The sequence below is a fragment of the Henckelia pumila genome, chromosome 1 (assembly GCF_033568475.1).
Source record: "Henckelia pumila isolate YLH828 chromosome 1, ASM3356847v2, whole genome shotgun sequence".
Taxonomy (NCBI): Eukaryota; Viridiplantae; Streptophyta; class Magnoliopsida; order Lamiales; family Gesneriaceae; genus Henckelia; species Henckelia pumila.
The window spans coordinates 65,094,195-65,109,787 of NC_133120.1; the positions used below are offsets into that span (position 1 = coordinate 65,094,195).

The 15,593-nt window shown below is 35.5% G+C and overlaps 1 protein-coding gene across 1 annotated transcript; it reads left to right on the forward strand.

The window, feature by feature from the left end:
* The first annotated feature begins 3,095 nt into the window (after positions 1-3,095).
* LOC140863867 (uncharacterized) lies at positions 3,096-4,079 on the forward strand. The gene has a single exon (XM_073267626.1). The coding sequence runs from the start codon at positions 3,096-3,098 to the stop codon at positions 4,077-4,079; it is 984 nt and encodes a 327-aa protein (XP_073123727.1).
* The last annotated feature ends 11,514 nt before the right edge of the window (positions 4,080-15,593 follow it).

Below are 15,593 nucleotides of genomic sequence, written 5' to 3' on the forward strand. Positions count from 1 at the left end.
TTTACATGTGAAATCAGTTAATGATTACTGAAATATGAAATAAATATGAGTACAGAAGTGATCAGAAAATTGAAGAAGAAAAGACATTTCTACCTTATAGCATTGAATGAAGAATGGATACAGATCTTGAAGCTGTAAGTGAGATGACAGTATAGATTGGATATATGTTCTTTGCAGAACAATATAGTAAAAAAAATATGTCATCATCAAAGATGAATTACACTGTCTACGATTTTAGCCAAAGTTGAGGAATTGATTGTACTCCATATTAAAACGACCAGATATGGGTTATGTGTCTAAGATAAGGAAATATCCGTGATGTTCTTCATATGTATTTTAATCAGTCAAGACAGAGTCTGATATGATTATGAGCTACATCGAATATGTGATAGATCCTTGACTGAGCAAAAGTAAAAAAGATGATAGACACAGAATGAAGAGATAAACTGGAAAGAGATTATGAAGTGATAGAATATGTTCGAGATGGATGATTGAAGTGAGAATTACTTCGAATAATCATTCAGTTTATCAGATTTGATAGACCGATTGAATGTGATTTCGAGGACGAAATCATTCCTTAGAAGGGAGGAAATGTAAGGCCCTAAAAATATTAAGTTATTAATTATGGAATTTGAGATTTCAATTCTATAAATTGGGAAAATATCAATTGGATAATTGATGAAACTTAGAGATTTAATTTCCGAGTTGGAAATATTTAATTTGAGAATTTACGGATTTGAAATTTAAATTGCGGGATTCTTAAATTAAAATATGGAAATATTGGAATTGAATATTTATGAAATTTAAGAATTAAATTTCGAGTTCCGAGAATGAAAGAAGATTTAATTCGACGGTGAAATCCGAGCAGGGATCAATTTACAAATATAAAGAAGTTCAAGGACTAAAATGCGATAAAGTCCGAAATTATTTAATTTTGATCCGAGATTATTTAATTTGAGAATATTTAGAGTTTTGAATTAAATTATTATATTCTTAAATTATTTAGGATTGAAATTGAATTAAATCGCTTGTCCGGGACTAGTTTGCAAATAGGCCAAAGTTGAGGGACCAAAATGCAATTTCCTTGCAAGTGGCTTGTATACGTGTAAAAGGCATAGAATGGATCAGAATGATTCAGCCAAATTCAGAAGAAAGTCGAGAGAAGCAAGAAAAGAAGAAGAAAATCCATGACCGTCCGTTCAAACTTCGATAACTTTTGATCCGGTTATCCGATTTCAATTTCGTGAGTTGCGTTGCGATCCTTGCGATGAGAGCTTAAATTTGTTGTAAGTTTTTCTTCTGTTCCAGCATAATTTTGAAACGTGAATGTTGTCAGAAATCATAAACAAGCATGAATATGTATTTGGAGATTCTATGCATTACCGTATCGAACTCGGAATGAAGAACGGTTATCGGTTTGATTGTTGTGCATTGTCCAGCTTACGTTCGAGATTAGGCCTGTTTAATATTCTGGTTTTTGATGTTATGTAGCTGGTATGGTCATGTATATGAAGCTGATATGATGTTAGATTGAATTCAAGATTGTTTCGGTTACCGATTTTATACCGTTATGCCGTCGGTTCAAGACTTTGACCATGTTTGAGTTTATAGTGCTTGAGCTGAGTTAGATATGAGTTTTTTGCTGATATATGCAGCATGTTTATACTTCATATCAGATTTCATTTGAATGTTTCGAGTTCGAAAAGCTATATTTCGAATCGGCCAAGAATTGAGCAAAGTTGCAACTAGTTTTGCCTTGAAGTTTGAGATGTGATTGAGCATATTTTTATGTGAGTTCTTAGCTGATATAAATAGCTTGATATCCTATATTTCAGATTTGTAAAGAAGCGATTCGGACTCGAGACTTTAGCTTTTGAGAAACGAGATTGAATAGCTCAAGGTTGAAGTTATTATACCTTGAAGAATAGATGACGAACTTGAGCAGATTTGATTGATATTCTTTGAAGTAGGTTGTTCAGAGTTGAAGAAACTACGACTCAACGAAATGAAAGGTATAAGATTACATCGAGAGTCAGAGATTTGATACTCGAGAATGATGATTCTTGAGTTATCTCGAACAAATCACATACTTGTTTATGTACTTGTTTTTTAGGTAGAACTTATGTTATCACAGGTAGTGGATCTTTATTGCTTATGATATGATATGATTTGATATTGAATTGATTATAATGCCAAGGTTTGATGAACCTTATTTTCGAGTCTGATGAGACGACGATAGATGGATTTCCATGTCAAGATCGGATACGAATCTTGATGGCAAAGAGTGTGATATGAATCAATTCTTGTTAGCACGCTATATAAATCGTTTGATTTGAAGTCTTGATTTGAAGTCTTGATTGATATGTTTTGAATTGATATATGTGTTATATTATTCTATCTTTGAATTGAAATGGATAGAGTTGACATGTTTATATTTTAACGCATGTATATGTCTTTTATACTGAGAATTATATTCTCACCGGAGTTTATCCGGCTGTTGTCTTGTTTTGTATGTGTGCATGACAACAGGTGGGGCAGGAGCTAGTTGGAGATGACATTGGTAGCTCGGGAGAGAGTTTTAGAACGTGGTCTCTCGGGTTTGTAGCTGAAAGGTTGTATTGAGTTCTGTCAAGCATGTTAGAAAATACTTCAGCTTTGATAGTTAGAAAATACGTTGGATAAATTGTAATAGCTCAATGTTTTATTGGATTTAAAGCTTTTAGTTGATGTAATGCATGCTTGGAAACTTTATTAGAACTTGAAATAAATGATTATGCATGTTGTGGACTTTGTTTAGATTTGATAGATCATGAATTGAAAGGATGAAAGGATCAAAGTTTGCTGCAAAAGAACAGGGCATGATTCTGCCCAGAAGGCGACCGATCTGTTGTTTTATGCAGACCGTGCGCAGCCCCGACTTTAGCCTACTATTTTGAGACAAAAACAGGGGCACTCGGTCGGTGGTTTTTGACCGACCGAGCGCACCCATGTTTGAAAAAAAAAATTGTTGTTCTATTTAATTTTAATCATTTGTTAGTTAATCATGTTTAGTGATTAATTTCCCCTTATTTTTTATTAGCAACCCGAGGCCCCACATGGATGCTGCTCATTCCCTCATTTTTTATTCTGGTGATGCTGCTGCTGTTTGGCCTCTCTTCGCTCATAGAGGTCTACTGGATGAGAGGAACATTGATGTACTCTCCTATTATAGGTACAATTTGATTGATTTTTTGAAGCTTAGGCTACTTTATTCCACTGTTGTTGCTGTGATACCTTACTGTAAGAGGGTGATTCTAGAATTCTATGCCAACCTAACCGCAAGCATTGAAGATCCAGAGTCTGCAAAGTATCGCTTGGTGTATCTTCGGGGTAGGCTGTTTGAGTTTACTCCAGCCGTTATCAACTCCTTATATTCCACCCCAGACGTGGATGAAGGCAATCCCCCAGAGATCAATGAAGTGATTACTGTTCTCACTGGTGGTATGGTCAAACAGTTCTATGACCATTTTTCTGCAGCTAAGCTCACCTCATTTTATTATCTGCTGCATAAGATAGCTATGAGGAATTGGACTCCTTCATCCAACTCAACAGTTATCACAAGACCACAGACGGTCATTTTGTATGCCATTGGGACTGGGAGTCCCTTCAATTTTGGGAAGATAGTATTCAAGACAGTGCTCCAGTTTGCTGATGGAGGACTCAAATCTACAAAGCTTCCATTCCCATCTTTGATCTATGGCATTTTGGAATCTCAGGCGTTCATCCGTAATATTACAGAAGATCTCTCTGATCAACCTGAGATTTTGAAGTTAACAGCTAGACTTCTCAAGGGAAATCGAGATCTGGATTTGCCCTGGACTGCTACTCCTACTCCTGCTGCTGAAGCTACTGGTGTTGCCAACACGGGTGACAACACTGAAGAAACAGTGCCTACGCCTACCCCTCTGGAATTTACCACTTCCACTATTCAGCTGCTGATGACTCGTGCTGAAGAAAAGATTGCTCAAGCACAGGAAGATATTACCTTATACAACATGATCTTGGCTGATTGTCGAAGACAACTTGGCATTTCTGACTAAACAGGGGGAGATAGTGCACAAGATGAAGCTACTGGTCCATCTGTGACTAAAGATGCTAAGGATGAAGCTACTGCTCAAGAGGGATCCGATAGTGATCAATTTTAGATTTTGTTTCTTCTCTCATCTTTGCTTTATCTGTTTCGTTTTGATTTTAATATAACTATTTTTCTTTTGCTCTAGTTAAGTGCCTTAATTGCTCTGATATGTGTTAACTAGACTAACATCTTCTACCCCACATACGCTCTGATATATTAATTATAGAATCCCATGTGAAATTATCCATGTTATCCACCGTGTTACTGAAAGAGTGGGTGCTCGGTTAGCCAACTTGTGGCTAAGGGCTTTTGTGACTCTATGTGTAAACAATTTTTGTTTAATATAATTTACATTTTATTGGCATTTACTTTATCTTTTATCATATTATTATGTTGTGACGTACTATACGATGTTTAGATAAAGACCTTGAATATACTAGAGTGCATGTAAGATATGATAGTAGAATTGAATGACTATCATTAAACACATCTTATAATCAGTGTATATTCTAAACAGTTCCTAGTCAATTGAGCCGTCCGCTAATAAGGATAAGGATCGCTCGAGATTGAGACTAGCATTTGCGATGCCTAGTACCACGTTTCATTGGTATAGAACATAAAGATGTTCGAAGCATGCAAATGGATATTCATATGATGGATGATCGAACTACCCTATTCGAACTTTCCAAGTGGTTATCATTAATTGAGTGGATAAGTCCGCGGTTTTGATTGTGCACCATTAGTACTTACTACTTGAAACATCATGGAGACTCTATATGCTAGTTCTGTACTTTGACTCATTTACCGACTCTATGAGGGTCATCAGGTGTCGAGATTGGGAACAGTTAAGACACATATAAGAGTCAATGCTTTGTTGTCAAGGATTCATCACACGCTTGCGAGTGTGGATATCCTATACGATCTGAGGAGATATTAGTGTGACAAATCTCTGGCCATAGTACATGATGTGCTTTAGTTTACTTGGTTTCCTAGTAGCACATGCGATGTCACTATTTGATCTTCAAGATGCATTTCATAGTTATCGAATCTCGAACGACTCTCGATGTACCAATAGTTGTTGATTCGATCGGGATATATGGATGAAGGGACCTTACTGTACGCTAACCAAAACCTACTGGTTCTTGCAGGCACTATCAGTGATACCTAGGGAATCATGGGGCGATGTTGCTAGGCGCTCTTACCATGATTCTATGGTAAGTCGAAAATTGTTGTTCCGAGTCACAAGGAGTTGTGAGCCCACGGCTAGCTGTATCCCTGAACCATTGAGGGTTACACAAGTAATGGATTTCTAATCCCTGTTGAGATAGTTGAATTTAAAGAGTTAAATTTGGCGAAAGAGAAGTTGGACTTCTTAACTAAAGGGAGTGGAATTTCCTAAAATGACATAGAGATGTGCATTTTTGGAAATCACTGAATTCGGATTCAGAAAAATTATCTTGACTTTAAAAGGTGCAGAAATGGTTTTTGTGCACATTGGTGAAATTAGTTTATCAATCGGAGTCGTGATAAATTTTATATTAATTTCTATAATAACAGGCTTGTCTTGTTGGGCTTAAGTTATGACTAATGGGCCCTAAGGTGTTAGTGTCCTATTAGACATATAATTAGTCCAGTACAGAAATTATATATAGGAGTTGATGGGATTTTTGAAAGAGACACACATCTACAGTTTTCGAAAATCCTAGATTAATTCTAAGGAGAATTTTCGAATTCTGTCTCCCTTTTTGAGAGAATTCAGTCTGTGATTTTTTTCGAAAAATTACATTCTGAATTGACATATCAAATCTGTAAATCTCTTCGATAAACATCTGATTGATTTCTAGTGCAATCAATCAGAGGGTTTTAGTTTTCTATTCATGGACCTAATTCAGGAGTTGATCGAGCGAGTCATCAGTTTCTGGGATTTACAACAAGAGCATATTAATCTGTTGGAGTCCACAGATCAAGTCATAGCTTGAAGAGGTAAAATATTAATTGTTATTATTATTTTACTTTTATATTTTAATCGTAAGGATTTGATACCCATGATATGGAATCGTTCCATATCAGAAAAGAAAAAATTTTAAACTTTCGCTACTCCGGGTATCAGATCTGACTGATCTGAAAACGTGTTCCAACAGTTACGACACGGGAGATGTGAGGACCTCGATTCTAATCAACTAATCTCAAATAGTAAAACAATCATCGATAAATAAATGAGCCAATTTTTTTTTAAATCAAGAACAGTGCCTCGCTTGAGCGGTAGAAAAATATTCGGATCGAGCGAGATCATCTCGGGCTCAACTATAAAAATCAATTTAACTCGTTCTTCGACATACATCAATTATAAGAATAATCGGGGCATAAAAATACATGCAGTATTATAAATCAACAGTAAAAGCACGCTTCAATAAATAATCGAGTTCTTAAAGTTATTCGACTCTAAATCGACGCCTCACATCTATCATTCGATCCCAAGCTAACCACGTCGACTCTGACTAGCTCCTGCCCCACCTGTTGTCAAGTACACATACAAAACAAGACAACAGCCGGATAACTCCGGTGAGAATAATATCCCAGTAAAAGCGACGTAACATGTAATATCAAGTAAGTATATTAAAATCATAATATACATTCAAATTCTTCAATGGAAATGCAAATGAAATGCATGTGTTTAAAAATCGGGATTATCAAATCAGATAATCAAGGGAATATCGGACAATCGGTTGGGATCCCGAGGTCAAGATCACGCAACTAACCCACCTACGCTCCCGCTCGGGGTGGTGCTACGCATCTCAAACCTCTAGACTTTGGCTCAACTATAGGAGTATGCTGACACTGGGGGGACTCAACATCCCAGGCCACTCGATATAGCTCCCAAACGTCTAATTCGAATCTGGGCAACTCAGCCCTCTAAAAATTTAAGAAATTTGGCTCAAGATGAATGCATATGAATCAAATGCAATTTAATCGAATCGAAAATAATAAATCTGTGTATTCAGACATCAATGTATCGAAGATGTCAACACATTCAACTCGTATATTCAAACTCATGAATATAATATCAAAAATCATTGAAGTAATTCAAATAAGAAATCTCATGCTTTTCAAATCGAATATATAAATCACTTACTTCAAACAATTTCATATAGGCAAACTCATGTCTTTCAAGTAAAATTAAAAATTAATTAAATCATTCAAATTCACATTCAATATCAAATAATCAAATAAACATGCAAGTATGTGATTTTAATCGGGAACTCGAGAATCTCAAACTCGCTCGAGTATTCATTCCCTTAGAAATCGACATCAGCTCATACCTCAATATTTTCAAGTCTGGAAAAGTTCAATCCCTAAACTGCTGATCTCTGCCTTAAAATATCCTCGACTGGCTTCCAATCTGCGAAAAATCACATAATATACAAAAGTCAACCATAGTCAACTTTGGTCAAACTTTGACCAATAATTCGTCAAATTCACTGTTTCGAATCTCGACTCGAAACTTGGATATTTGGATCTATCACGTCGAGACAATCAAAAATTGTTAACTCGCCGGAGGTCGCCGGAAAATCGGAGAAGACGGCAGCGACGTGGCGGCGTCCGACGGCGATGTCAAAACTGCTCCAAAAATTATGAAATTTGGCAGGCTTGTCGAGCTCGACGAGACGATTCCAACCATATAAGCCACAATCGGAACGGAGCTCCGACGCGGCCGGGATCAGAGAAAAACGAGCCGACTCCGGCAAAATTTAAAAGCTTCAATTTGCTCGATTCCTTCACCAAAAATGCTACAATAAGCTTGGGAAATGTTCTTCACAACTCAAATAATCGATTACTAGCTTTAAAACCAACAAAAACGAGCTCGAATAGCGAAAATCATACCGAGGAAGACGATGAACAGTACTCGCGCAGATCCCGTCTGTTCTAACTCAATTTCCCAATGATCCAACCGTCGGATCGTCGATTTCTTTGCACCAATAGCTTTTTATTGATGTTGGCTACAAAGTGACCGATCGGAACTTTGATCGGAGCTTCAGTGAACAGTCGGCAATGGAAAACGTGGGACTGCTACAGTGAATACGAAAATTGGGGAAAAATTCAAAACTCTGTGATTGCTTTTATGATGCCCATCGCGCGTTGTTTTCTATTTATAGTAACCCGATAATTTCCTGATCCGGACCAATTTATTAGATACTCAAATGGTAAAATTGATCTCCAATATGATATTTTTCTGATACACACACCCAACATCAATTAATACCATTTCTGAAATTATTGACTTTGACCAGTCAATTGGACTCAAAATTTTCCCAATTAAATACTAAATCCAATTTAGACTCTGACCAGTCCACTCGGTCAAATATTCTTCCAAATTAAGTTATCTGACATAAATAATTATTTTTATTTCAATATCTCAATAATTAAATCCAAAATGCCAAATATTGGAGATCTCTAAAAAATAATCAAACTCATTGATTAAATGGCACATGTATTTGTAAATACACTCTATAATCTGTTGGAAAACGGTGTTCAGATCAATTAGAATTGATACTCGGTGCAGCGGAAGTTTAAAAATTTATTTTATTAATATGGAACGATTTCATATCTGGGTATCAAAACTTTACGATTAAATTTGTGTAAGTAAAACAAATAATAATCATTATTAAATATTTTACCTTGTCAAGCAAAGGCTTGATTGTGGACTCCAACAGAATTTAATCTGCTCTTGTTGTATATCCCAGGAACTGATGAACGAACGTTTCTTCAATCAGGTCCACGAATAGAAAACAAAACCCTCTGATTGACTGCACTAGAAATCAATCAGAAGTTTGCGTAGAGAATAAACAGATATGATCTGTTAATTCAGATTGTAATTTTTCACAAAAATCACAACCCGAATTTTCTCCAAAAGGGACAGAGGATTTCGAAAATCCCCTTGAATAATATAGGCTGAAATTCAAAAATTGCAAGACTGAAATCTTATGGAATTTTCGAACACTGCAGTATATTTATAGATAATTTCTAGTTATAATTGTATCAGGACTCTAACTTCTTAAAGCCCACAATCCATAACTTAAGCCCAACAAGCCAAGCCTGTTGTTATAGAAATTAATATAAAATTCATCGTGACTCCGATTGATAAACTGATTTCACCAATGTGCACAGAAACCATTTCTGCATCTTTTAGAGTCAAGATAATTTTTTTGAATCCAAATTCAGTGATTTCCAAAAATGTCCATCCCTATGTCATTTTAGGAAATCTCACTCCCTTTAGTTAAGAAGTCCAACTTCTCTTTCATTAAATTTAACTCTTTAAATTTAACTATCTCTACGGGGTTTTAGTAATCCATTACTTGTGTAACCCTCAATGGTTCAGGAATACAGCTAGCCGTGGGCTCACAACTCCTTGTGACTCGGAATAACAATTTCCGACTTACCCATCGAATCATGGTAAGAGCGCCTAGCAACATCGCCCCATGATTCCCTAGGTATTACTGATAGTGCCTGCAAGAACCAGTAGATTTTGGTTAGCGTACAGTACGGTCCCTTCATCCATATATCCCGATCGAATCAACAACCATTGGTATATCGAGAGTTGTTCGAGATTCGATAACTATGCATAACATCTTGAAGATCTATTAGTGACATCGCATGTGTTACTAGGAAAACCCATTAACCTAAAACACATCATGGACTCTGGCCAGAGATTCGTCACACTAATATCTCCTCAGATTGCATAGGATATCCACACTCGCAAGTATGTGGTGAATCCTTGATAACAAAGCATCGACTCCTATATGTGTCGTAACTGTACCCAATCCCGACACCTGATGACCCCAATAGAGTCGGTAAACGAGTCAAAGTACAGTACTAGCATATAGAGTCTCAATGATGTTTCAAGTAATAAGGACTAATGGTGTACAACCAAAACTGCGGACTTTATCCACTCGATAAGTGATAACCACTTGGAAATTCCGAATAGGATAGTTCGATCATTCATCATATGAATATCCATTTGCATGCTTTGAACATCTCTATGTTCCATACCAATGAAACGTGGTACTCGGCATCACAAATGCTAGTCTCAATCTCGAGCGATCCTTATCCTTATTTGCGGACGGCTCAATTGACTAGGAACAGTTTAGAATATACAATGACTATAAGATGTGTTTCATGATAGCCATCACCATGTGCTACCACATCTTACATACACTATAGTATATTCAAGGTCTTCATCTAAACAACAATAGTATATCACAATATAAAAATATGAAGGAAGATAAAGTCAATGCCATGATAAAAGTGTAAATTATATTTAAACAAAAGATTGTTTACATAAAGAGTCATCAAAGCCCTTAGCCACAAGTTGGCTATCCGGGCACCCACTCTTTCATAATCTCATTAGCAATAATAATTATTTCGTCACCTCAATAATTATTTCAATTGCTAATTAATTCGGTAAATATATTTTGGGGCGTTACAATTCTCCCCCTCTAAGAATTGATTTCGTCCTCGAAATCGCATGTAATCCGAGCACATCAGATAGAGATCCGAAAGAATCTGTACTCAATCTTATTGCAATAAAGAAATTCAGATTATATATCTCAAATCTTGTTCTAGCTTTCAAATGACTTCTTCGATTCTTATATAAGTCATCATACTGAAACAACTAGAATGAAATTGTTCTAGAACTACTCCTCTTTTTGGTACTCACTCTGTATCTGTCATCGGTTATCGATCAATCAAAGTAGTTCAAAGTTTCATTCAATTCCGTCTCATCTCTCTAAAGTACAAAGGAACGAATCTTGTTCCCTTATTAAAGTCTGAATCAAGACTTACAATTTTGACACATCTGTCTCGCACTGTTCTGATTCTATTCGGAATCATAATCACTTTCTTTGACATCTATGACAATATCAGGTCAAATCTGACTCTACAGCTGATGTACTCTAGAACATCATTCTCGAAATAAGAAAAATTTGTAGTACTCATCGTACATCGCTTCGAAAAGAGTCATCTCTAAACTCTTTTGATAATAGTTCAAATCGTAACATTCAATCAAAGTCATGAATCTGGCCAACTAGTGCCAAAATCTAGCACTACGGCTCATAGAATATCCTCTCAAAAGGTCTGAATAGTCTGCTCTAGATGTCTGTCAGCTGATAAGGAATTAACCAAGAATTCTTCAAAATCCTCTAACAAGTCAACAATTCAATCTTCAATCAATCAATCTCAATCTAAACCCAATACACAGTTTAGAATTCAACGGAAACTTATGTCAATCAGACAGTTTCTAACATCTCAAACTCCTCTACTGAGTCAATCTCAACCAAGTCGACATTCATCCAATGTCTTAAAATCAAATTTGATCAATCAACAATTCGCACAATCCCAAAATTCAATATCAAAAAGTTCTTTCTTCGTTTTCATTTCATAGGATCACTCAATCATCTGCGAGTCACAATCTGTTCTCGCAATCATGGGACAATCAAAATCAAAAGTTCAAAAATTCTCATCGAAGTTTTCCAACATCAATCAATTAATTAATCAAACAGGCCAAAAGTCAATGCCAAAATATCTCATCTGATCAAAAATCAAAAACAACATCGGATTAATCTCATCAATTGAAAGAACAAAACTTTGGTATACATCTGTCTGCTCTGGAACTTATTCGGTACCAGTTTCTCTAATTCAAGCTTCTTCTTCGTCTTATTTTCTCATTCTGTTCCCAAGTGTAGTAATTCACGCAATCAAAATTGAATGCTAAAAAAACGAGATCAAACATCTCTACTAACACTGAGACTCCAATCTTAATTCTGAATTCAAAATTCTGCTCTTAATCCAAGAAGGGAAAAATTTACCGCAAAATCCATAGATTTCCAAAACAATCATCACAAAAACCAACGATTCATAAGATAATTCTGTTACCACTGCTTCATCGAGTGAATCCTATCAATTCTTCTTAATCATCTGAAATATTCTTAAACCCTAATTCAAATCCACTGCAAATTGGTTTCAAAATTTCACCCAACATACCAAAAATCGAACTATCTTCGGACTTAATCATTATCTGGATCGGTCAACCACGAAATTCAGATAGTGGTATCAATCTCTATTAGTTACGAGCCAACAAAATCGTATATACTGAAGATATACCTCAAATCATCATTGACTCTCAGAGTCAGAATCAACTTAATATCACAAAAATCGCTCAAATCATTATTATCAAATCGAGTGAATTCCGAACAACAATCCTTGCTAAGTGAAAACAACTCACTTGCATTTTTCAATTAAGGGAGAGTGAATTAAATCAGGGCTCCATGAACAAGGAATGCGAGCCAATCTATCAATAATAATAAAATCACGTGATCACCCGTCAACGGGTACAAAATCATGCCCAAAAACAAGACAAACCAAAATCATTGTTGTCAACGTGGCCTCACTCACGAGGAATCCGCACGCAGTCACCGATTAGGACTCAGTCCTAAGGCATATTCGAATGTCCCAATCAAAGAAATCTAGATCACTCAAGAATCAAATAATCGAAACTCTCCCGAATCAATATCAATATCCAGAAAGAAAATTCAAGTTCTCAAGAATTACGAATTTCGGAAATTCAAACTCGGAATTTCAATCGATGCCGAATGGAAATAATTATCGAAGTCAAATTCATGCGAATCAAGGATGCATAACTAAAATAGGATTCAAGAATCTTCAGATTAATCGAATGAAGGCTCAACTGTAACTGAATTCGGTGTCTTTCCAAAAACACTTATATCAACCTCTTATTTTATCGAAAAGAATTTCTTCCCAACAATTCTCAAATTCTTCTCTTTCCAAAATATCAATCATAATAACTCCTCAACCACTTCAATACTAGAAATTCATACAATTTCCCTTAAGACCCAATAAAAGTATTATTCTCGAAAGAACAATATTGGATACATCAATAAAATCTCAATATCATCGATTGAGATCTAATCGAATTCTCAAAATATTCAATTAATCCTAATCATCCCAAAAGTTTAGCATAAGAGTGCTGATATTCTTACATTCAAAAATAACTTTCAAAAATATCGCAAAATTAGATCAATTCCCAATAATTCAATCTATTATCAAAATCTAATCACAATAGATCCAAACAATCGGATACAATCTGTTCATTCATATATCAATCTCATAATGCTATAAACATAAACATCAACTCAAAAGACATAATCAACAAATGTCCTTACTGAGTACATCTAGATCTTAATTCACTTCTACTCAATCTCTTGATATCAAACAAAATTCAAGCTTATCATCTCTGATAAATCGAATCATCTACTCAGAATGGGCATTTTCAAACATCTAGCTTTGATCTCAGAGTATTACACAACACTCTCTCAAAACGTACACCACATTCTTCACATCGACAAGTCAAGATCAATAGAATTTTTACCTCGAGGATTCTTACCATTCCAATAAAATCGCTGCTCAAATCTGATCTCATTCTGAAATTCTGAAATTCTTAATATCGGAGTTCTATCTCTGTTCCGTATTGAGGTTCATCTGATACGAATCAATTCAATCATCGCTAAGAATTAAAATATCAACTCTTACCTTGATCAATCTAAGCCACAATAAACTTCGAGTGGTTTTTAATTTAATATCCTCAAGAATAGATATCATATAATCATATTCTAGATCATCTCATTTTTCATCAATACTGATTCTCAGTTTCGAGAGCATAAAATTATTTGCTCAACAGGGAGATACAATTAATCATGACAAAGACATAACAATTCAGAATGTCATAAATAAAATCTCCTGTAATCTAATCCTGCTCAACAATTCATAAACCTCAACTTCTTATCATAATCCCAATCCTCCGGAGCAAGCAGTCTTTCGTCACAAATCAAATCTAATTTGCTAGCTATCTCAACCATATCGGATTCACAATTATTATCTCAAATAATCACGTAAGCACAAATCTCGAAATATCAAAATAATCAACTCAGTTTCGATCATCCTCTAATCATCATACTCATATAATCGCATGAGCTTACAAATTCTCATCTCGAATCAGTTCTGATACTCTTTCATATAATGCATGCTTAAGAAAAAAAAATCAATTCACATAATCATGTAAACATATAATTCTGAATCAGTAAAGCATGCTCGCATGTAATTCAGGTAATCAAACACTGAAATCAATCACATGCGAAAGAAATAAATTCATGCGGACTCGATCTACCCCGCTCACTCACTTCTAAATCAATCCAAGAATCTTATCGCTCTGATACCACTCAATGTGAGGACCTCGATTCTAATCAACTAATCTCAAATAGTAAAACAATCATCGATAAATAAATGAGCCAATTTTTTTTTTTAAATCAAGAACAGTGCCTCGCTCGAGCGGTAGAAAAATATTCGACTCGAGCGAGATCATCTCAGGCTCAACTATAAAAATCAATTTAACTCGTTCTTCGACATACGTCAATTCTAAGAATAATCGGGGCATAAAAATACATGCAGTATTATAAATCAACAATAAAAGCACGCTTCAATAAATAACCGAGTTCTAAAAGTTATTCGACTCTAAATCGACGCCTCACATATATCATTCGATCCCAAGCTAACCACGTCGACTCTGACTAGCTCCTGCCCCACCTGTTGTCAAGTACACATACAAAACAAGACAACAGTCGAATAACTCCGATGAGAATAAAATCCCAGTAAAAGCGACGTAACATGTAATATCAAGTAAGTATATTAAAATCATAATATACATTCAAATTCTTCAATGGAAATGCATGTGTTTAAAAATCGGGATTATCAAATCAGATAATCAAGGGAATATCGGACAATCGGTTGGGATCCCGAGGTCAAGATCACGCAACTAACCCACCTACGCTCCCGCTCGGGGTGGTGCTACGCGTCTCAAACCTCTAAACTTTGGCGCAACTATAGGAGTATGCTGACACTAGGGGGACTCAACATCCCAGGCCACTCGATATAGCTCCCAAACGTCTAATTCGAATCTGGGCAACTCAACCCTCTAAAAATTTAAGAAATTTGGCTCAAGATGAATGCATATGAATCAAATGCAATTTAATCGAATCGAAAATAATAAATCTGTGTATTCAGACATCAATGTATCGAAGATGTCAACACATTCAACTCGTATATTCAAACTCATGAATATAATATCGAAAATCATTGAAGTAATTCAAATAAGAAATCTCATGCTTTTCAAATCGAATATATAAATCACTTACTTCAAACAATTTCATATAGGCAAACTCATGTCTTTCAAGTAATATTGAAAATCAATTAAATCATTCAAATTCACATTCAATATCAAATAATCAAATAAACATGCAAGTATGTGATTTTAATCGGGAACTCGAGAATCTCAAACTCGCTCGAGTATTTATTCCCTTAGAAATCGACATCAGCTCATACCTCAATTTTTTCAAGTCTGGAAAAGTCCAAT